The sequence below is a fragment of the Piliocolobus tephrosceles genome, chromosome 1 (genome assembly GCF_002776525.5).
Source record: "Piliocolobus tephrosceles isolate RC106 chromosome 1, ASM277652v3, whole genome shotgun sequence".
Classification (NCBI taxonomy): Eukaryota; Metazoa; Chordata; class Mammalia; order Primates; family Cercopithecidae; genus Piliocolobus; species Piliocolobus tephrosceles.
Window position 1 is genome coordinate 99611734 of NC_045434.1, and position 24034 is coordinate 99635767.

Below are 24034 nucleotides of genomic sequence, written 5' to 3' on the forward strand. Positions count from 1 at the left end.
GCTACATTTCAGTCAACCAACACTGGTGAGTACCTCTTGAGTGTCTAAGTGTAGTGCTACAGAAAGAAAGGCTTTAAGTATCCTTGGGGTTCTGGACCTGGGTGGGGTGGGAGAGATGTCAACTATAACTGGAGACGGACAAACCATGTCAAGTTCTGTAAATGCCAAATGTGAGGTTTCCTGAGTTCAGAGCAAGAGGAGAGTGGAGGCGTCCCAGGTAGCTTCCTAGAGAAGGTGAACACTGAATGGGATTTAAATCAAGGAAAGTTGTCGACAGCCTTATAGGTGTCCCTTCTCCTCTAGTTATTTTTAAAGAGATTTGACTACATTGAGATCCAACTTTGGCCCTCATACTAAAGTTTCCATGAGCATCTACATTTTTAAATGTGATGTCCTCCGTTGGGCCCTGTTTATGAGGTTGAGGAAGCAACAATGTAATAAAATACAGGATGTGTTTGCTTTCCATCTTTCTTTAACTAACAGACACAGGAAGTGTAAAAGCTGACATTGCCAGGCACAGCTCTGCAGCCTGGTGGGATGCTACTAACATCCTAGAGGAAAGTCCCAGTGATGCAGAGCCAGGGAATGTGGGTATATCCAGGCAGTGACACCCAGACACCGCGGCTCCAGGGGCTCCTACAGGGGCTGCCCAGAGAAGCCCAATAGGTGCTTGTTAAATGAACCTGGCTCCCGAACCATCAGCCATGCCATTCTTATGGCATTTCATTGCATGCCAGATCCTGAGCGCTGGAAGGGCTCAGTGTGTTCCATGGCACTTAGGCTAAGCCAGCCTCTCTAAATTGCACAGAATTAACTGTGAGAGCTAAATTCCATGAGAAAGGGGTCTTGTTTTAAGAACGCCCAGAATGAGTGATCTTCCTGGGTGCACAATCACTCCTGATAGGTGTTATCTATCAGGAGGTCAAGTGTAATGGGTAAGAGCATGGATTTTGAAGGAAACCGGTTCACCCCTCCATGCTGCTATTGCTAGATCTGAGATCTCAGGCACATTACTGAAACACCTCTGCTTCAGTTTCCCATCTGTAAAATGGGGATAGTACTAGCACTTTTCCTATAGGTTGTTAGGAGGATTAAGTGCGTTAATATATATGGATGTGCATGAAACATACCGGACTAAGTGGCTGTTATTTTTCATAAAATGTTACAGCTGGAATGGACCCAAGAACTCATGCCTAACCTTTCATTTCACCTGAGGCCCAGAGCAAGAATGTGACTTGCTCAAGGTCACTACAAAAAAGTGACAGAGTGGAACCAGCACCCGGTCTCCTAGCCCTTGCTCCTTCAGCTCACCTGTTGGATCACTAAGAACACCAGGAGAGGATCCTGGCACACATACAGCTCTCAGCAGCACCAAGCATGCCAAAAAGCCAGAGAATACTTGCAGTTTGGGTTCAGGATACATGACAGGATATGCATAGATGCTGAGAAATACAGAAATGTTGGACTCTCATAAATCCTCACTATTCAAAGTGTGGTGCAGAGTTCAGCAGCATCAGCATCACACAGGAGCTTGTCAGAAATGCAGATTCCCAGGCCCGCTCAGACCTGCCAAATCAGAATCTGTATTTTAACAAGATCCCCAGACGCTCTGTGTACACATTAAAGTTTGAGAAGCACCACTTTAAGTGGAGAAAGCTTGGGGCACAGCTGCTTGAAAAGTGGACAGAAATGTGTGAGAAGGTCTGTTTTATAGGCGCTAAGTTCTTTCTGGGACTGATGGGAAAAGTTCCTGGCCCCTTAGTGGGGTTCAAGCATTTCTGTAGTCCCTCAGCACCTGCTGAGAGCAACACCTGCGGATGCCTTTCCTGTAGCTCTCACAGCCTAAGACAGATCACCAAGCCCAGCAAGTGCAGGGATTCAATGTGTTACCTTTTTATTAAGGCGTTCATGTGCTCAGTGCTGCACTGAGGGTTCCAGGGTGAGCAAGGCCACTGGGATCCTGCCCTGGTGAAGGTCACCCTCCATGAGGGGTAAGTAGGCAATAGACAAAGAAATAGACAAGAAAATATCAACGAGTGAAAAGTGCTCTGCAGAAACTCTGCCAGGGTGACGTGACAGACGCAGGTACTGACTCCTTGGTCAGGTTGATAGGCTTCTCTGAGGAGCGGACTGAGGAGTGTCCACACCTGTGGCCCAGCACTGGCCCCAGGACTCTACTAAAGGCGCTGATACCTCTGGGTGGACTGGCTGGCTGGGCCTAAGCATCCTTATTATTTGACAGAAGATCTCACTAGATTCCTAAACATCATGCATCAGTGGGTGTGGCATGCTCACTGTGAGGCAAAGGGCGCCCCCCCAGGTCTTGGGGTTTCTAGGGCCCTAGGGAGCCCCCCTTCACATTGGTTTATAGTCTCCCATCCCCTTTCGGGTGTCAATGAGGAGCTGTTATTCTGCATTTCCACAGAGGAGGGTTTTAGGCAAGCCTGCCCTGAGAACCCGGAGGAGTAGTACAGTTTATTCCCCTCACGGGAATGGCAAAGCCTGCCAGCCGCCTGAATAAACAAGAAGCTGGCGGTGGCATCACCCCATTGGCCTGCAGGGCTGAACCAGCTGGTGTCCCCCAGGGCAACAGCCACAGCTGCCCCTCCTTGGCCACCCCCAATCAGCCACCTCTAACCTGGGGGTGCTGACCCTCAAGAGCTCCCCACCTCTCCCGGGGACTCTGCGCTCCTCACACCAAAGGCCTTTGGTGAGGCAATTCTCAGGAGATGCAGGGGATGCCACCTGCACAGGGTACCCTCGATTCTGCCCTGGGGGATAGGTGAACCCCATGATCTCATGCCTCAGGCTTTTCCCCCTGGGACAGCTACAGCCATGACATTTATGGTGTGTGCAACTTGGCTCATGGGCAGTGCTGGCAACGTGGCAGAGGAGGTGGGAATTGCACCTATCTGGCAGAAGCAAGTGTACCCATGGCCCCTGCCAAGGATCCTGGCACAATGAAGAAGAGGGAAGGGAAGAGGGAGAAAGAGCAGATAGATAGAGGGATGGGACAGAAGGCTGGACACAGCCAACTGTGGCAATGAAAGATTTGGGAACTTTGTTCTCATGATTTCTTGGGCCAGGCAGAGCCAAGGAACTGAGAGGTGTTCATAGAACAAGTGCCATGTGCAGGACTGGTATGCAGTTGGGCACTAGAGGGTGCCTGGTGGGAACAGGTGTCCACTGGTGCCACACTGCCAGATGGAACAGGTGTCCACTGCTGACTTCAGCCAGATGCACACACACCAGAGGGAGAGAATGTGCAAACAAGGCAGGGACCCTTGTCAAAGGGGAACCGGATGCAGGCGGAGTTAGGAGTACAGCCATCAGTCAGCCCTAGTCAGTATGGCTGGTGTTTTGACAAGCCATGGAGGGCCGGCACAACCAGATGTGTAGACTGGTAGAATGGGTATGAAGGACACAGACTGTATCCTGACCTTGTCCAGCTCTTAGACACGTGTGCGTGTGCCTGGGTGAGACTGTGTAGTGGCTTAAGCCAAAACCTTAGGACCAGGGGAAAGATGACCATGGGGCAGAACTCTGGCAGTTCTCTGTGGTCTCGCTTTTACAACCAGAACCAGGGACAGGGGTGTGTGTAGGGGAGGGTCTGGCTCTGGAGATCAGGTATAAACCCACACCACAGTCATGGCCTGCTTATATAACCACACAGGGCAAGGGATGAAACCTCTCTAAGCCCCAGGTGGAGAAAGAAGGAATGATGACACCTACCTCACTCAGGCTTGGCATGGAGATGGATGAGGGGCTGCATGTGGTACAGTGCTGGGCACAGAAATCGGGCTTGAGGCATGTGGGTGAAGCTGGAGTGGAAGGGACCCCTGGGGTCTCCATAGCACATATGCAGGTGGAAAAGGAAAGGGAAGCTAGGGTTTGGTATGGCTGGTGTGGGGAGGAAGGTAAGTACCCAAGGCTGGTGTGCTGTAGAGAGACGTGTTAGACACCTGTGGGAGTAGACGAAGCCAGACTGCAGGTGGGCCAAACCTTGGCCCCAAGTCACACAGCAGGTGCACACAGCCACATCTAAGGAGGCTGCGTAGGAGGCCACCTGGTAGGTCCTGTGGGCATCAGGATTCCCTGGCAGATAGCTGGATGTGCACAGGGCTAAGATCCAGATGGCAAGCCCAAGGGCATATGGGACATAGTTTCTCGTGGGAGTGAACTAAGCAAGTGTGAGGGTAACTGGACCCAAGGAGGGAGGGCTCGCAGTTCCCATCAGCTCGCCATGCTCACCCTTTGCACCATCCAGGAGACAGCTAGGACCAGATGGCCTGGGACAGCCACCCCAGCTGACAGCTGTCTCCTAGCCCCTGGTAAGAATGCTGGGGAAGAGAACAGCTGGAAACAGCCGGCGCTCCTGATGGCAGGACAGGCGGGCCGTGGCCTAATCCCTCCGACCACAGCTGATGGGAGAGACAGGCAGGCCTGGGTTCAGGGAGCCACCAGCTGCCCCACTGAACACTCATCCAACCAAACAGCTGTGGAGCATCCGTCCTACATCAGGTGCTGGACCAGGGCCTGGGAAACAAATATGACTTGACCCAACTTGCCCTTAAGAAGTCCAGGGCCTGGCAGGAGAGTCAAACAAAGCAACAACAAGAAGTCCCAAGCCTCTGCTGATGAATTTCTGTATTAGGGATAACCTTACCCCTTAAAATAGGGCCACTCGAGCCATGCACGCCTGCACATCCTGGCAGCTCTAAACTGTTCCTAGGCAGACAGATGGAGGGCTGACACTTGCACGGTAAGTCTCTTTAGCTGAGAAGAAAACCTTATATTCCACAATGGCAAATTAGATTTGAAGTATATTCAACCCCAGGAGAGGTAATATATTGGCTTTAACACATATTAAGATGTAAATTGAATTAAATAGCGTTAGGGCTGAAATATATCTTAGAAACATTAACTGCAACCCTCTGCCTTTTCACGTATGAGGACACTGAAGTCAGGCCGGGTAAGCAGTGCCCCTCTCCCAGCCTTCACTTGAGGAAGAAGAGTGAAATGACTTACAGCGAACCCCTCGGAGAGAGGAGATTTGATCAGGAGAGAGAGTGAGCCCTGGGGGTGTCTCGACAGGGGTGCAGGGTGGGAGGAAAGGGGAGGCTTGGAAAGAGACAGCTCCCCCAACTCACAGCCAAGTCTGCACAGATGAAAATTACGTTTTCTTATTAGCCGGTGAAAAGATATATCCACCAGGGTCAGGAATGCTTCTTTGATCATGCCTTTCAGTCCAGAAACACAAAAGCCACCAGTGCTTTAGGTGTGGGGGAGAAGACCTCAGCAATGCCTATGCCAGTACATTCTGGGGAGCGGGCCAGTTCTGGGTCTGGTAAATCCATCGTGGACTTAACTCTTCCTTGGAGGCAACATTATCAGGAGAAAAGGCTTCAGCTGGGACACAAGGTTCCCTGGTGCCATCTATGCTCATGGGTGTGGTTTGCAAATTCCAGCAGGTAGATTGGAGAAAAAGGAAAGAGACACACACCAGAAGGGTCAAGGCAGAAATCACACTATGGAAAGCTTACAGGCATGCATCTATTTTAAGAGCATGGGCTATGCACCCACACATATACAAAGGCACATGTGTACATAAGCATTTCAAGCACTTATAAACACTTTCAGGTATCCTGCAGCAAGGTGGGAGTGGGACATTTCTTCAATAAAATTTGCAAATTTTATAGAAATGACTGAAACCAACTAAAGCCTTGATGCTGAAGATTATTTTAATGATCTGTCCCTCTGTTTGTCTTTTTCTCCACTTTAGTAATCAATCTGCCCCTGGAAGCAGTATGTGCTGCTCCGGGTTGAACACCATGCCTCTAGTCCTGCTGCCTTCAGAATCCACCTTTAGGCCTGGGCAGCCTACAAGTCTTTGGGTCTCCGAGTGCACTAGGAGCTCGGATGAAGTCTTTTCTTGAGCTGAGTGAGTGCCACTGCCAGCTCTGTATGCAACAAACAGGACTTGCCTTTGCCTTTGGAAACTACAGATTTTCTTTATAGACTTTTAACTCCTATATCTTCAGATACTTATGTTCTGTGCCCACCCACCCCTCAACTCCAACATGTACCCACACTTCCTGCATGTCCTTCCCCTTCCCAGCCACTCACAGGAAAGAAAGGTCAGTTGGGGTCTATGCTGGACTGCTGACCACCTTGAGTGCTTCTTGTTCCTGGAGCAGTTCTAAAACTGTTTTATGAGGTTTCAGACCTCCCCCAGTGAACTGGAAAGATATTTTTGGAGTTAAGTTTCTAGAACACAGCAAAATGATCCTATTAAGTTATACCCTCCAAATTGACAAAATCTGGAAAGTCTGACAATACCAAGTGTTGGTGATGATGTGTGTAGAACTTTTTTTTTTTTTTGAAACACAGTCTTGCTCTGTTGCCCAGGCTGGAGTGCAGTGGTGCGATCTCAGCTCACTGCAAGCTCTGCCTCCCGGGTTCATGCCATTCTCCTGCCTCAGCCTCCAGAGTAGTTGGGACTACTGGTGCCCACCACCATGCCCAGCTAATTTTTTGTATTTTTAGTAGAGACGGGATTTCACTGTGTTAGTCAGGATGGTCTCGATCTCCTGACCTCGTGATCCACCCACCTGGGCCTCCCAAAGTGCTGGGATTACAGGCGTGAGCCACCATGCCCAGTGTGTATAGAACTTTTATACCCTGCTGGAGGGAATGTAAACTTATACTACTATTTTGGAAAACAGTTTGGCAATATCTCATGAAGTTGAAGATAAGCATAACTAATGCTTACCTTCCAGTTCCATTTATCTAATGTACCATAGAGAAATGCAGGCACACATGCACCAGGGTACATGCACAGGGATGTTCATGTACAGGAATGTCCATGGGGCTATTCTCAATTACGAATGCAGAAACTGGAAACAATCCACATATCCATCATCAGGAGAACAGATAAACTGTAGTATATTCATACAATAGAATACTACACATCAATAAAAATGAATGAACCACAAGACACTAAAACAACATAGATAAATATTAAAAATATAAAATTGAATGAAAAAAGTCCAACACACACACACACACACACACACACACTTCCGTAAGATTCTATGTATTTAACATTCAAAAAAGGCAAAACGATTACATTTAGGGATGCATCCTTAAATGATGAAACCATAAAGAAAAACAAGGAAGATGCTTAACATAAAAGTAAGGATAAATGTTCCCTTGAGGGAAGGGTATGAGTAGGAGAGAGCATGTGGGGGCCTTTCGGGGTGTTAAAATTGGTCTGTTTCTTGAGCTGGTTGGTGGTTACATAGGCATTTTGTTCACAGTAATTTGTTAAACTACATTCATTGTTTATACATTTTTCTATGCATGTGTCATTTTTCATTGTTTAAAGCAAAAACTTACCCAAAATCATTCCACTAAGCAGAGCTGCTCCCAGAGCTGATTTTACCAAAAGGTAAACTCAAAATAGTTCAGATTCCATTTCTCTCTCCTTCCTTCCTCTTTCATCTGCAAATGAAGTTTCCATTCCTACCTCCTCCTATATACTCAAGGTGGAACTGTGGCTGTATCCCACAAATGTGTGCTTGCTTATACTGCCAACCATTGATCTTACTCTGGGCAAAATGCCTCTCCAGTCTGACCCCTTTTGTCTTGTCTGACCTCCGAAGAACTCCCATTGGGACTCAAGAATATTCAAGGACCAGGAGCAGAATTTAACTTCCATTCCTCCTGCAGAACCGAGCTGGAGAGGGAGTGTTTTTTCAATTTACCCAACATTCTGCCTTTTCAATTACTGCAGACTCCAGTCAGCCAGCTGGCATGAGCCTTGAGACAAACTCGAGCAAATACAATGCACCACTATTTGGGCGCAGGGGCCCAGATCCATCTGAAGACTATTGTCACACTTCAGCACCCTATCACCTTAGGCTCTGTAGTTGGGGAAACCTCCTTCCCAAACTCAACTTTAATCCTGTTTAATGGGACTATGGGATACAGTCACAGTTCTGCCTAGAAATTTCCTTGGAAGAGCTATTGTTTGGAATTCCTGTTAGGAAAAACTGATGCTTGCAGGGCAGATGGCAATGATTTGCAGACACTTACAGGGTTGATTAGAAAGAGCCCTGAACCAGGAACCAGAAGGCCCTATACTTCCTAGCACTGTGATTTTGGCCAAGTCATCTAATTTCCTTGATTCTCATACTACCCAGGAACAAATGGACTAAATGTATATGGAATGCTTTACAAAACATAATATGCTATATAAATGTAAGGGATTATTATTATTAAGGTCCAATCTTTGCTACTAAACATACCACAGTTTTGGCAAGGAGATACTCTCACTGATGTAACTAAAACTGTTTTTTGCAAAAACCAGGTCACTGTGTGACTATATAGATGATACCACCCTGCTGGGACAGTGGTACTGCATCAAATTCACCCACACTCCCTCCTGAGCAGGGAGGGCTCAGCTGTTGGACAAGGCTGTAAGGAGACTGTGGTCCTTGAACAAGCCCAGCCCACTGGCCTTCTCAGAGACTGAGCACCTGACCTTAGCCTCCAGAGCACTGTACTCTCCCCTCAAATCTATCTTTCTCAAGCTGTGTTCTCCAGGCAGAATGGCAACTGTTCGGCTGCCAAGGTCAGGTGAAAGCAGAAGAGGTTGCTGTTGCTCCTGTCCCTATAGAAGAGCAATCCCTTTCTTAAAGGGGCATTGCACATTTGGATGGTTCTGGGGGCCTAGGAAAACACAGGCACCTCCCAATATGGGACCTTGGTTTAATTCCTTTTGAATGCATCTGAAAGAACCAGAAAGTAGTTTTAACTAGGAGGAAGAGTCCGAAGCCTGCATGAAGTCCATTGGTAGTGGGATGGTGCTGACCATCCACAATGTCATCATTCCAGCTGCTAACATTGAGGAAGGAGATACTCAAGATGCCCAGGGTCCTAGTTCTTTGAGAGAACCCCTTGAAGAGAGTGGCAGACAGCAAGGAGGAGGCTGATGCAGTTCTGTTGGCCACCCTGATCTGTCTACAAATTTCAGGATCCAAAACCCTGACCCCTCTCATCAGACCTCACAACTGATACGATTAAGGACCTACCAACCCTCCCAGAGCCAACAGCCATATTCAGAAAACACCTCATCATAGCATTGGAGGAGCTAAGCCCAAGGGCGGGTGGAAAAGGAACTGGTGTTCACTTTCTGGGAAAATTTTTAGGAGTGGAAGGAGTGTGCTGAAACTGATCCTTGTAACTTCAATGTTTCATCATCTTTGTGCCAGCTCTCTTGGCAAAGTAATGTAGGAATGTTTGTCCTCAATCTCTCCATGGTCAGAGCCTTGTTTAATTTAACCATTTCAAAGCATTTTCATACTGATTAGTGTACTTTGTATCCTCTGAGTAATCATACGGAGTAGGCAGGGTACTATTCTCACTGTCCAGATGGAGAAGGTAGGACATGGCTGCTTGGCAGCTCAAACAGAGGTAAGGAACTCATCCTGTCCTGACTCTGAGCCTGCTGCTCTTTCTGCCACAAACTACTGCATCTACTAATCATAGATTAAAGAACCTTAGCTCTTTCATGATATCCCCCCAAAAGTCCACTTTTTCATGAGGAATATTGATATGTTTACAGTCATTGTGCTATTAAATTTACCACTTACAGTAACGCTGTAAACATTAAAGAAATAGATTTCCACTCAGAGCAGCAGCTCTTTGAGTCACTGTTTCAAGTATCAGTCCAAGAACCAGATGCGAGTCAATGAAACATATCCATGAAGTTTCTTACTAATAATATTGAATAATGATCGTTAGTTACTTTTTGGGTGACTAAATGATTTCTCATCTATATGTTAAGGCATCACAGCAACAAGACTGTCAACATTAATACAGTATCTGTAACAACTCCATGTTCCCATCATCATCTCACACACCACTAGATGAAAACCATAGCACCACCTGCACAACTCCCAGAGCCCAGTCAGAATAGTATGGTATCTTTGTCTATGAAAATTGCATGACTTGTCCATTCATCCCGGGCATGACTAGTCTAAATGCTGAGTAGGGAACATTACTTACTAGTAATCATTTTTATGTCTTCTTCCTCTAAAATGAATTTCAGATGGATTCACACACATAAATACAGGAGTATGAACCAGAACAGTTAGAGAAGTTAGGAACCATATATGAAGGAAGGAGATGACTCCACCTTAAAACTGGAGGTAAGATACGTATTGTACATTTATATTTCATTGAGTTCTGAGGTCCCTGGAAGTCAAGGTAAAAATGGAAAGACATTGATTATATGATTAAGAGGATTTTATAGATGAAAAAAAGAAGGTACAGTATTGGCAATTCTACTTAACTGATTTTCTTTGTCACCAACAATTTGGCATAGTTTTGGATGAATCTTTTATGTGTATTTTCCCTTTCATAGAATAGGATGGGTTAAGTCTAGTCAGCACATGTGTTAGTTGAAAATTTACTGTGGGATGTTTGGTACACTTTTGGGCTCGATCAAGAAAAAGATATGGAAACCAGAATCTTCCTTACCTCCTCCAGTTTATCCACTCGCCCCACCAATTTGGTGGTGACTGAATGTAGCTTCAGGAGATCCAGGCCATAGAACGCTCCTTCCAACAAGTCTATGATTGTGGAGAGCTATGAAACAAGGCAAGGGGTTAGTCCAGGGCTGGGGCAGACAGACACAGGGCAGTTAACTTTCAGATCTGCATGCTGGGGGCTCGACAGGAAAGTCACTAGCCAGGAATTGAGAGGTTGCCACGAGAAACACATTTGTGTAGGCAGGGATGTAGGCAAGCACAATGGTGTATGTGCATTCTGCCTTCTGAAATGTTTGGGTAAGAAAATGGGAGAGTCCTATAAGAACAAGTAAACCTGAAGTCTAGACCTCTTCACAAACTGTTTATACCTCTTTTACGAAATCTGTCAATTGCATTGACATCTGTCTTTCCTACTAGACTGTGAGCTCCTTGAAAGTAGTGTCTCAATAGCAAAGACATGGAATCAACCTAAATGCACATCAATGACAGGCTGGATAAAGAAAATGTAGTATGTATACACCATGGAATAATATGCAGCCATGAAAAACATGAGATTATGTCTTTTATGGGAACATGGATGGAGCTGGAGGCTATTATCCTTAGCAAACTAACACAGGAACAGAAAACCAAATACCACATGTTCTCACTTATAGGTGGGAGCTAAATGATGAGAACTCATAGACACAAATAAGGGAACAACAGATACTAAGGCCTGCTTGAGGGTGGAGGGTAGGAGGAGGGGGAGGAGCAGAAAAAATAACTATTAGGTACTCGGCTTAGTAACTGGATGACAAAATAATCTGTACAACAAACTCCCGTGACGTGAGTTTACCTCTATAACAAACCTGCGCATGTACTCCTAAACCTAAAATAAAAGTGAAAAAAGAAAGCAAGCAGTGTCCATGTATCCTTCATCTCTGCTTCCCCAAGATAGTTGGCTCATAACAGGTATTTTTATTGTATAAACACTCAACAAGGTGGCTCTATATGTCAACACCTTGAGGATATGCTTCTGAAACACTCAACTTCATTGTCTACTAAAGGCTCTGAAAGACATCAACAAGTTCTCCTTAGCACAAAATGCTAAACTGACCCTGGGGTAAAAGAGGACTCAGTGTCCCATCTTTGAGACTCTTGCTCTATGGCAAGCTGCCATAGTGCACCCAGCCTTCTCAGTTTTTATCAATACCGTCCTGCCTGCTAGTACAGACCCTGGGAGGAAGGTGGCCGAGGCTCTGGCGGCACTGAGGGCATGCAGAGCACAGGTGCCAGAAGCACTTTACATGGTCATTCATTCATTCATTTACATGGTCATGCCTAGCTGAATGTCTGGTATTGTGCCAAGTACTTCCCAGTTGTTATCTCATTGATTCTTATAACCCCACCAAGTAGATGTTATTATTCCCACGTTATTCAAGGAGCTGGGGGCAGACAGTTAAATAACTTAAGTGGGATCACACAGCGATGATTTGAACCCAAATCCATCTGACTCCAAAACCCAGCTTGTTCCACTACCCAAGGCTGCAAGGGAAGTGGGGGTGCAGGATCAGAAGAAGCCCTCAGCCAATCCATGGGGCTGCCTAAGTGGGGACTGAGCTTCCCTACCCTATAGACCATGAAAGAATCACAGTTTGATGGCCCAATCTAGAGCAGGCCCCAGGCCTCTCCTTCCCTACGCCAACCCAGCCCTTGCGCTAAGGACCAAAGGCTTACTCGCATTTTTCTTTTGAGTCTTTGGGGTGTGTGCTGGGCTGACAGTAAATTGTGGCAGCAATTTTCCTGAAGAACACTGAGTTCTTTTGGCCAGCAGGGCCTGGCAGCTGCTCCCAGGCCCAGCCTCTCTGGCTCCATAAGGAGGGGCAGGCACACTTTGCTTTAAGCATCTCCCTTATACACTAGAGCTGAAAAGGACAAGTTTGGCAGGACATCAACCTTGATACACACACACCCTCTAGGGACCAGGCCTGACCTTCTTCAAAGGGTTTACAATCTTCAACCATGGCCCTGCTAGACTTGTGGGTCTCAAAAGTGCCCTCTCAAAGGCATTGCCCCATACCAGGTCCTACCTTCAAGTCCTGGCTGTCCACCTCCCGCAGCTTCTGGAGCCTGAAGTCTCCCTCGCAGGGATTGAGGGCGGATGGGGGTGCGACACAGGCACACTTGCAGGACGAGCCTGAGGTGATGGTTTCCACGGTGTAGAAGTCTTCTTTCCTGGAGGCCCCCACATTGATCCTCTGGCAGGCATCCCGGCTCAGGGGTCTCACCACACACTTGCACTGACAGTCCGAGCCCTCAGACATAGCCTTGACCTTGTCATAGTCCCCCAGCAACTAGATACACAGAAAATGGGTTGGGGGCATGCAAAGACAGGTGTCAGTCAGCCTCCAGAAGGAGGCTCTCCATTTACTTAGTCAAACGTGCTGCACTAGTCAGAGACCTCAGACAACTCTGAACCATGGAGCCAACAGGTCATTGAAATGCAGTTTGCTGACTGACATTTCCTTGAAGGCATTCAGAGTTCAGCTCTCTTCGTTTGTCTTGGAAAGCTGTGCCTTTCTCATGGGGACTTAGCCTTTCATTATTTAAAGGAAAAAAACAGATGAGCCCTGTCATTTGTCCAATAGCCTTTGCTTTCTATTTCTTTTCTTTTTTTTCTTTTTCTCTTTTCCTTCTTTCCTTTTTTTTTTTTTTTTTTGAGACAGAGTCTCACTCTGTTGTCCAGACTGGAGTGCAGTGGCATGATCTCAGATCACTGCAACCTCCACCTCCCAGGTTCAAGTGATTCTCCTACCTCAGCCTGCCAAGTAGCTGGGATTACAGGCACATCCTACCATGCCCAGCCAATTTTGTATTTTCACTTTCACCATGTTTGCCAGGCTGGTCTTGAACTCCTGACCTCAAGTGATCCACCTGCCCTGGCCTCCAAAAGTGCTGGGATTACAGGCGTGAGACACCGCGCCCAGTCAGAATCCAGGTGTAAATGTAAAAAGGAAAAGAAGAAATTGGAGAGATTGAAAAGCTAGTATTCAAGTTTGAAGACTACTGGCATCTCTCATTCGTTTATTCAACATTTATGGAGTGCCTACTAAGGACTCTGAGGTGCTGTGAAGGATAAAGAGATGGGCCAGACGGAGAGCCTGCTCTCAAGAAGCCTGCAGTGCAGGAGGCATATACATAGCAGTCACACAGAGTAGAGAGTGATAAGTGCCCCTGAAGAGGCAGAGAGAAAGGGCAGTGGGAGCTAAGAGTGGCTCCAACTGGAAGCCAGGGAAGACTTCTTCGAGGAGTGGCATTTAATCTGGGCCTTGAAGGATGGGTTAGATGTGGAGAAAGGGAATTGAGAGGAAAGAGACAGGTCCAGAAGTCAGCAAGGTTTACTCAGTCTAGGAGTTTATGCTTCTGAACCCAAACCCCAGGCCAAACCCAGGAGAGCAAACTGGCAGCACTTGCTGCTTTTGCAATGCTAAACATTTCCTTCTGGGCACTTGCCCCGGCCAGCCTCCCCAGGCAGGAAAACACACGACAGTAGGCTTTCTGGAGCCCCAACCCTGGGCACTTGCTGGGAAAAGGCTCTTCTCTCCCAATCCTCTCCAAAAGGCCCTACATCTCCAAAGCCAGGGCTCCCTTCCTAGGCAAGCAGAAGGGTTCCCTTCATTTGACAAATGATTCCAGTAGGCAAGCATTGAGCTTGTTTGAGTGGAAATGTTCCTTGGGATGCTGTCTGGGGGGAAGAAGACTTGTAATGCTTCCTTGCAAAGGTTGAGTTTCTTCTAATATTAGTATTTGCTTTAGGGCTGTTGTCAAATACAGAATGGATCAGTGGAAGAAGGTGGTGTAGTTAAGGGTGACTTAAGCTGCTGTTCTTTATGGGTTGATAGTAAATTGTGCCTGTCTGCTCTCTGAAACTCTGCCTGGATTCCTCCGTAACCCTGCTCTGAGAACCCTGGGTGGATTCCTTCCTTTCAGGAGGCTCGGGTTTCAGGAAAGTTTTTGTTGATAGTGTTCCAGAGCCTCGATGTGAGAGATTTTTATGTCTTTTCAATTTAGAGGTCAGTGGGAGGTAATAGGTGGGCAGAGGGCATATATTAGCATCATTATTAAAGGAAGAGTGAGGAGGCTAGTGTTTGATAAATCCCAAATTGCAGCTGATCATTCTCTCTACAGGAAGGAGACAAGGCCCAGTCCTAGGGCTTGGTGGAAGTGAAGGTACAGGCAGCGCTGGAGGATCCTTTCTCAGACATCCCCCATTCTGAGGATTCTGGTGACACTCACCACACGTCATCATGCTGGCTCTGGAGAGCACAAAATAAACACTCCAGAGAGAACTACCCCTTACAGACATGAGATCTGGGCTGAAGACTGTCAGAAGCCCTGGCTCTACCCTTGTATCTCTTTTTTTTTTTTTTTTTTGGAGACGGAGGAGTCTCACTCTGTCACTCAGGCTGGAGTGCAGTGGCCCGATCTCCGCTCACTGCAACCTCTGCCTCCCGCCGGGTTCAAGCGATTCTCCTACCTCAGCTTCCCAAGTATGCTGGGACTGCAGGTGCCCACCACCACGCCTGGCTAATTTTTGTATTTTTAGTAGAGATGGGGTTTCATCACATTGGTCAGGCTGGTCTCGAACTCCTGACCTCGTGATCCGCCTGCCTCAGCCTCCCAAAGTGCTGGGATTACTGGCGTGAGCCACCCACTCCCAGCCTACTCATGTATCTCTTTATCTATAGATGGGTATTAGGGTGTTTTGAAGACTGAGTCATAAAAAACAAGTTTAAGTACTTGGTAAACAGACACTTTACAAAGTCCACTGCTATCATGGGTTACTCGGGCCCCCACTGACCGTCTGCCCCAGCTGCCTGTATCTGCATTCCCACTCTCCCCTCCCAATACACCCCGTCATGTTCTCAATCTCTCTGTTTGAGGGTCACCTCACATTCACCACAAGCTTCTGTTCTTACTTCACCCCATGCTCCCGCCTGTCTCACCCTCTGCCATAAAATATCTCCCGATGGGATATGCCATCTGCCTCCTGGTCAACATACCCGCCTGTTTTCACATTCCAATTCTGACAAACAACCACATAGATAAGAGATAACTTTTCACAACCCTGAAACCAAAAACAACTTTTTTTTTCTTTCTTCTCAAGAAGTCGAGGGGCATCTTCCCTTCCTTCATCTCTCCTTTCTCCTGATTAAAGACCCTATGATTTTGAGAGGAGAACTTACATCCTTCCACTAAGAAAATATTCTGATACATGAAAATCAAATGCCCTTTCCATTGGTAATGGAAGGAAAAACAGCTGCCCTTAAACACTTCAGCAAGGACCAGCTTCTGGCTCTCACCACCATTCAGGGCAAGAAGAGCGGTCGTGGCACTCGGCATCCTACCTGAGATAAAACGTTCTCCTGGTTGTCCGCCTCGTTTTGCAGAGTCTCGTCTTCCGTAGGCGCCACTGTCTGCGCATCTGGGGGCTCGCTTGTCCCTGTGGGGACAATGCTGGACACCCAGGCCGGAATCACAGTCAGAACGAAGTAGAGAACTAGCAGCCGAGGCTTGGCCATGAGGGGCGCGATAAGAGGGTCCTCAGCCGCTTCAGAGAATGGCTGGGGCCGGGGGTCTCGGCAAGGACTTCTGCGAGAGGGTGTCCTAGCTAGAAGCCGAAAGTGGCTGCTCAGAGCACCTTCTAAAGCTGGGTGCGACTGAGCGGAACGGGAGGGTGCGCCCCAGAGACTCTGGGCATCTCCTTCCTGACGCGAGCAGCCCTCGACTGTGCAGCCCCAGTGGAGAGTCGGACGCAGAGAAGAGGGGAGGCGGGCAAGGGCTAGCTGAGTGCGTGGCCCGCAGGAGGGCTCAGGTGGCTGTAAGGCGTTCGGACAGACGCCCGCGGTGCGCGCCGGCACGGTCGGCGGGGAGCCTTGGGGAGCACAGGGACCCGGCACCGGGCGGGCAGAGGCTGTGGCGGCGCGGGCTGCGAAGGCTGCTGGGCTAGGGAGCCGCGGAGAACTCGCGCGGAAGGAGGGCGGAGCCTCTATTGTGCCGGGGCGGCGGAGATGCAGCCAGTGACCGCGCGGAGGAGGAGAACCGGGAAGCGCACAGGACTCGGGCGGAGGGGGACTCGGGCGGAGGGGGACTCGGGCGGAGGCGGACTCGGACTGAGGGGGACCCGGCGGACCCAGCCCCCGCTGGGGCTCAGCTGCCGCGCGCCGGCTGGGGGTGAAGTCGGAAGGGCTTTCCTTTCCTTTCATCTGATCCCGAGTGGAGAGAAGTTATCCGGAGCGGCCTCACTGAAGTCTGGGGGTTTGCCCATTCTCGCCTAGAAGAGCGACTTTCCATCGCAGGCACCCAGCCCTCACTCCAATCTCGAGTCAGTTGGGGATCTGCGGCATCCTCCTTTTGCACACCTGGGGCAAGGAAGAAGGGGCGTTTGTTCCCAGGCATTTCTTTTCCCTGACTTAACTCTGGGCGAGTTCTCGGGCAGCTTTGAACCTAGCGCCGTTGGTAGCTGCTTGCCTGCCACGGCTTTAGAACCTAGTAATACTTCCACCCGGAGGAGAATCACTGAATTCCTTTCTGGAGTGTATCCTGAGTTGTGTAAACATTGAAAGTTAGAGGAATGACTGTACATCTCCGACACTCTCCGCGAGTCCCCATGGGGAAAGCTGCTGCCTGATAAATGATTACCAAAGGGAACAGCTCTTCCTGTCTTCCTGGTTAGGGACAAATCTCCTGGTCTCTGTTACCAGATTATCTCTAAGAGAGGGTCCACTTTCAATAGTGTGCAATTATGTTACTATGTCCCGCAATTACTGAGGACAACCTTTTATAAACCTACAATGAAGATTAGCAATATGTGAATTTAAGGAAGGGCACTGTGCCATCCTGGACAACTGTCACTCGGAATATCGAACAGAGCCAGGCTCCTTCAAAGGATATTACGGACCCTTGCGAAATTCAAGCACCTTGCTTCTTATGCTGAGGAATAAGGGTTGTAATAAACTAAGGAAACTAGCGCGTATAAGTAATAGTTGACTTACGTGTAATAATAACCTCTATTAATATATTTTAATCTTTAAAAAACTCAGCTTATGGACAAAAATTCAATGCTCTGGGTGTCTGGGTTTGTGGGGACATCATGCACACACTCTCCTCTGTGTAAGCTATCAAATCTTTTCTGAAGCTATATGGGGATAAACACTGATAAAATGCAGTGTATTTGATTGTTTGTTTGTTTGAGACAGAGTCTTGCTCTGCTGCCCAGGCTGGAGTGCAGTGGCGGGATGATCTTGGCTCACTGCAACCTCCACCTCCCGGGTTCAAGTGATTCTCATGCCTCAGCCTCCAGAGTACCTGGGATTACAGGTGCATGACACCATGCCCATTTAATTTTTTGTATTTTTAGTAGTCAGGGTTTCGCCATGCTGGTCTTGAACTCCTGGCCTGAAGCCATCCATCCGCCTTGCCCTCCCAAAGTGTTGGGATTACAGGGGTGAGCCACTGCGCTCCACCGATAAAAAGTAGTTTTAAAATTCAATTAAGGGACGGAATATGGTGGCTCACCCCTGTAATCTCTACTAAAAACACAAAAATTAGCCTAGCCTGGTGGCATGCACCTGTAATCCCAGCTACTCTAGAGGCTGAGGCAGAAGAATCGCTTGAACCCTGGAGGCAGAGGTTACAGCCAGCCGAGATCCGCTACTGCACTACAGCCTGGGCTACAGAGCAATACTTGGTCTCAAAAAAAAAAAAAAAAAAAAAAATCAATTTAAAGTAAGCATTGAATGTTGGCCAAGTGCAAGACAACAAACTAGGTTGCTATACATTTAATGGGAAGATGAGATAGTTCACATCTTACAAAGTGAGGGTGGGAGTCAGGAGGTAAGCAGAATAAGCACTGAAATTGTGAGGCAGAGTAAAAACATATCTCATGGGGTTTAAATAAGGAATAAGTCACTTCTAGTGGAAAGGTCAGTGTGGATTTCATGAAAGCATGATACTGAAGATGACTGGGGTGATGGGAAGTTTCAACAAAATGGTGGATAAGGCAACATGATGCGGTCGGGGGCCGGTGGCAGGGGAGAGAAAGAGAGCATTCTGGGCAAAGACATAATCCTGAATGTGCATATTAGTATTACAGAGGGCTGCTCACTTCTCAGGGCAGCCTTCCTTGACTCCACCACCAGCATAATTTCTCTATTAAATGCTTCCATAATAACACATACCTCTTTTTTATAGAAGCAGGAGAGAGGGATATTTATACTCCTTTGTGGGTTGTTTTCGGGGTGCCTGTCTTCTCCACTAGATTATAAATTCGAGAGGGCAAGGACCTTGTTGGTTTTGCTCACCATTATATCTTCAGAGTTTAACCAGTGCCTAGAACAAAGTGGACACTAAATAAATATTGGTTGAATGAATGGGAGCTACAAATAGTCCAACTGGGTGTAGGCTCAGTTACCTTTATAAATACCATCTCTGTATCCATTAGGGTGCATTTGACTGCAAGTGATAGAAAATTCTTCTAGAAATGTCTCAATCAAATACACATTTATCATCCCACTCTAAGAAGACAAGGTTGGCTATTTAAAATTTTAATTCAGCAACTCAGTGATGTCAGCGAGGACCCAAGCCCTTTCCATTTTCCACTCCATTATTCTTACAGCATTGGCTTTTTGACCTAGTCATAATTGATTTAAGCAAGTTCCAGCTACCCCTGTACCAGACATTCAATTTCCCAGTCTCCTTTACATCTAGGGGTAACCACCCAGACAAGATATTTTGCTTCCTCATAAAATAAACAAATAGAAGAGAAAACCTTTCTGGTGCTACTCTTCCCTGACTTCTTGTCTTTGATTGTGTCTTTGACCACAGTCAACGTGTTATAGAACCAACAGGTTCTTATGTCTGCTGTGCAGTAACAGGCCAATTACACTGTGTCAGCAGGGTTTGCAGCAGAGAAAGAATTTGATGATTGCAGGGCAGCAAGTCAGGAGATGGGAGGAGACCCTTGAATCCATCTCTCTGGGAGTTCTGGGCTGGGAGTTTTAAGGGGATTGTGGAGAGTGAGGGGTTAAAAAATTGAGGTCATTGATTGGTTGGGCCAAGGGGATGGAACAAAGTTCCATCATTAGGATGTGGAAACTGCCTTCTTTGGTGAGTCAGGATCTCATGGGGTCCTTCAAACCAGCTGAGTCATTAGCTTCATCAGCATGCAGGACCCAAAGGAATATCTCAAAGGGAAAACATAATGTTTCATAATGTTCAAATTGTTTTCCATGGAACAGTTAAGGGACACTATAATCTTTTTTATATATATATACTTTAAGTTCTAGGGTACATGCACACAATGTGCAGGTCTGTTACCTATGTATACTTGTGCCATGTTGGTGTGCTGCACCCATCAACTTGTCAGCACCCATCAATTCGTCGTTTACATCAGGTATAACTCCCAATGCCATCCCTCCCCCCTACGCCCTCCCCATGATAGGCCCCGGTACGTGATGTTCCCCTTCCTGTGTCCAAGTGATCTCATTGTTCAGTTCCCACCTATGAGTGAGAACATGCGGTGTTTGGTTTTCTGTTCTTGCGATAGTTTGCTGAGAATGATGGTTTCCAGCTGCATCCATGTCCCTACAAAGGACACAAACTCATCCTTTTTTATGGCTGCATAGTATTCCATGGTGTATATGTGCCACATTTTCTTAATCCAGTCTGTCACTGATGGGCATTTGGGTTGATTCCAAGTCTCTGCTATTGTGAATAGTGCTGCAATAAACATACATGTGCATGTGTCTTTATAGCAGCATGATTTATAATCCTTTGGGTATATACCCAGTAATGGGATGGCTGGGTCATATGGTATTTCTAGTTCTAGATCCTTGAGGAGTTGCCATACTGTTTTCCACAATGGTTGAACCAGTTTACAATCCCACCAACAGTGTAAAAGTGTTCCTATTTCTCCACATCCTCTCCAACACCTGTTTTTTCCTGACTTTTTAATGATTGCCATTTTAACTGGTGTGAGATGGTATCTCATTGTGGTTTTGATTTGCATTTCTCTGATGGTCAGTGATGACGAGCATTTTCTCATGTGCCTGTTGGCTGTATGCATGTCTTCTTTTGAGAAATGTCTGTTCATATCCTTTGCCCACTTTTTGATGGGGTTGTTTTTTTCTCGTAAATTTGTTTGAGTTCTTTGTAGGTTCTGGATATTAGCCCTTTGTCAGATGAGTAGATTGCAAAAAATTTCTCTTATTCTGTAGGTTACCTGTTCACTCTGATGGTAGTTTCTTTTGCTGTACAGAAGCTCCTTAGTTTCATTAGATCCAGTTTCAGCTTTCTACTTACGGCTAGCCAGTTTTCTCAGCACCATTTATTAAATAGGGAATCCTTTTCCCTTTTCTTGTTTTTGTCAGGTTTGTCAAAGATCAGATGGCTGTAGATGTGTGGTATTATTTCTGAGGGCTCTGTTCTGTTCCACTGGTCTATATCTCTCTTTTGGTACCAGTACCATGCTGTTTTGGTTACTGTAGCCTTGTAGTATAGTTCAAAGTCAGGTAGCATGATGCCTCCAGCTTTGTTCTTTTGGCTTAGGATTGTCTTGGCAATGAGGGGTCTTTTTGGTTCCATATGAACTTTAAAGCAGTTTTTTCCAATTCTGTGAAGAAAGTCATTGGTAGTTTAATGGGGATGGCATTGAATCTATAAATTACCTTGGGCAGTATGGCCATTTTCACAACATTGATTCTTCCTATCCATGAGCATGGTATGTTCTTCCATTTGTTTGTGTCCTCTTTTATTTCACTGAGCAGTGGTTTGTAGTTCTCCTTGAAGAGGTCCTTCACATCCCTTGTAAGTTGGATTCCTAGGTATTTTATTCTCTTTGAAGCTATTGTGAATGGAAGTTCATTCATGATTTGGCTCTCTGTTTGTCTGTTACTGGTGTATAAGAATGCTTGTGATTTTTGCACATTGATTTTGTATCCTGAGACTTTACTGAAGTTGCTTATCAGCTTAAGGAGATTTTGGGCTGAGACGATGGGGTTTTCTAAATATACAATCATGTCATCTGCAAACAGGGACAATTTGACTTCTTCTTTTCCTAACTGAATACCCTCGATTTCTTTCTCTTGCCTGATTGCCCTAGCCAGAACTTCCAACACTATGTTGAATAGGAGTGGTGAGAGAGGGCATCCCTGTTTTGTGCCAGTTTTCAAAGGGAATGCTTCCAGTTTTTGCCCATTCAGTATGATATTGGCTGTGGGTTTGTCATAAATAGCTCTTATTATTTTGAGATACATTCTATCAATACCAAATTTATTGAGAGTTTTTAGCTTGAAGGGTTGTTGAGTTTTGTCAAAGGCATTTTCTGCATCTATTGAGATAATCATGTGGTTTTCGTCTTTGGTTCTGTTTATATGCTGGATTACGTTTATTGATTTGCATATGTTGAACCAGCCTTGCATCCTAGGGATGAAGCCCACTTGATCATGATGGATAAGCTTTTTGATGTGCTGCTGGATTCGGTTTGCCAGTATTTTATTGATGATTTTTGCATCAATGTTCATCAGGGATATTGGTCTAAAATTCTCTTTTTTTGTTGTGTCTCTGCCAGGCTTTAGTATCAGGATGATGTTGGCCTCATAAAATGAGTTAGGGAGGATTCCCTCTTTTTCTATTGATTGGAATAGTTTCAGAAGGAATGGTACCAGCTCCTCCTTGTACCTCCAGTAGAATTCGGTGGTGAATCTGTCTGGTCATGGACTTTTTTTGGTTGGCAGGCTGTTAATTATTGCCTCAATTTCAGAGCCTGCTATTGGTCTATTCAGGGATTCAACTTCTTCCTGGTTTAGTCTTGGGAGAGTGTAAGTGTCCAGGAAATTATCCATTTCTTCTAGGTTTTCTAGTTTATTTGCGTAGAGGTGTTTATAGTATTCTCTGATGGTAGTTTGTATTTCTGTGGGATCGCTGGTGATATCCCCTTTTTCATTTTTTTATTGCGTCTATTTGATTCTTCTCTCTTTTCTTCTTTATTAGTCTTACTAGTGGTCTATCAATTTTGTTGATCTTTTCAAAAAACCAGCTCCTGGATTCATTGATTTTTTGGAGAGTTTTTTGGGGACACTATAATCTTTTAACAGGATCTATGTGATTCCGAGGCAATAGGCACAGAGTAATTGTGAGGAAGCAGGTCGGAGAGCAAGTAGACCTCATGATTACTGCTGAATGTGCTATGAACTTGGTTTATTTTCATTTCTTCCCTTCCCTTCTTCCCTGGTTAGTTTCATAAAGTTTATAGGGGCAGTTTCAAAAGTACCAGGAACTGTGGCCATCTTATGACCATGAGTCCTTTCTCTTATCTAATAAAATATATTTCCTTTAAAGTATCCTTTTAAAGTCTCCTTTTAAAGTGTCCTTTTAACGTTCAGTCCTACAGTCCTACACAGAATATGTCTAAGGACTTTCCCACAGAGAGTTTTTCATTCCTTTCACTTAAAGATAAATAGTTAAGTACTGGCCAGGCGTGGTGGCTCACGCCTGTAATCCCAACACTTTGGGAGGCAGAGGCAAGTGGATTACTTGAGGTCAGGAGTTCAAGACCAGCCTGGCCAACATGGCAAAACCCTGTCTCTATTAAAAATACAAAAATTAATTGGGCCTGGTGACACACACCTGTAATCCCAGCTACTTGAAAAGTTAAGGCAGAAGAATCACTTGAACTGGGGAGGCAGAGGTTGCGGTGAGCCGAGATTGCACCAATGCACTCCAGCCTGGGCAACAGAGCAAGATTCTGTCAAAAAACAAACAAAAAAAAGTTAAGTACCTTCTAAATATCCTCTTTCTCAACATCACTAGCCCACTTTCTTCATCTTTTATCTCCATTATATTCAACTGTTTCTCAAACCACATGGCCTTCCAAACTCTTCATTATTTTGGTTATTTTCTCTCTAGAAAGACTCCAGTTTGAGTAGATATTAGAACCTATTGAAACAATTTGTTCTTTTTTTTCTGGGCACTGTTCTTTTACTAATGCAGCCTAAGATCACCTTAGTTTTGGCAGCCGCATTGCACCAACGACTCACACTGATTTATCTTTTAAGTGTAGTTTTTTCTTTATTTTTGTATGAATTTTTTGCTGGTTTCCTCCATTCTGTGCTTTCCAGCTATGTTCTTTTTTTTTTTTTTAACCCAAGTATAGGTGTTTACATTTTTACTGTAACAGTGTGATGATTTTGGCCCATTTTTTCATCCAGTTGAAATATTGCTGTTTTTGCTTTTGTCCTGGTTTTGCGTAATTTCCAAATTCATTAAGCATAGTTTCCATCTTAATTCAAATGATCAATTTTAAAAAGCCATCTTCCTTCAGATAGGGCCATATTCTAGAGCCCTACTGCCATATTAATTTTAAAAAGCCATCTTCCTTCAGATAGGGCCATATTCTAGAGCTCTGCCTCCATAATAGGAAAAGTCTCTCCTTATTGATGTTA

The 24034-nt window shown here is 46.0% G+C and overlaps 1 protein-coding gene across 3 annotated transcripts in view; it reads right to left on the bottom strand.

Annotated features, from left to right (window-relative positions):
• Positions 1-16608, bottom strand: part of OLFML2B (olfactomedin like 2B) — a 42509-nt gene extending 25901 nt beyond the window's left edge. For all 3 annotated transcript variants that reach the window (XM_023190350.1, XM_023190348.1, XM_023190347.1), the window contains exons 1-3: positions 15941-16608; positions 12623-12886; positions 10546-10653 (exon numbers count right to left, since the gene is read on the bottom strand). In XM_023190350.1, the coding sequence (XP_023046118.1) occupies positions 10546-10653; positions 12623-12886; positions 15941-16114 (546 nt within the window). In that variant the 5' untranslated portion in view covers positions 16115-16608. The remainder of the gene's footprint in view (positions 1-10545; positions 10654-12622; positions 12887-15940) is intronic.
• Positions 16609-24034: the final 7426 nt, after the last annotated feature.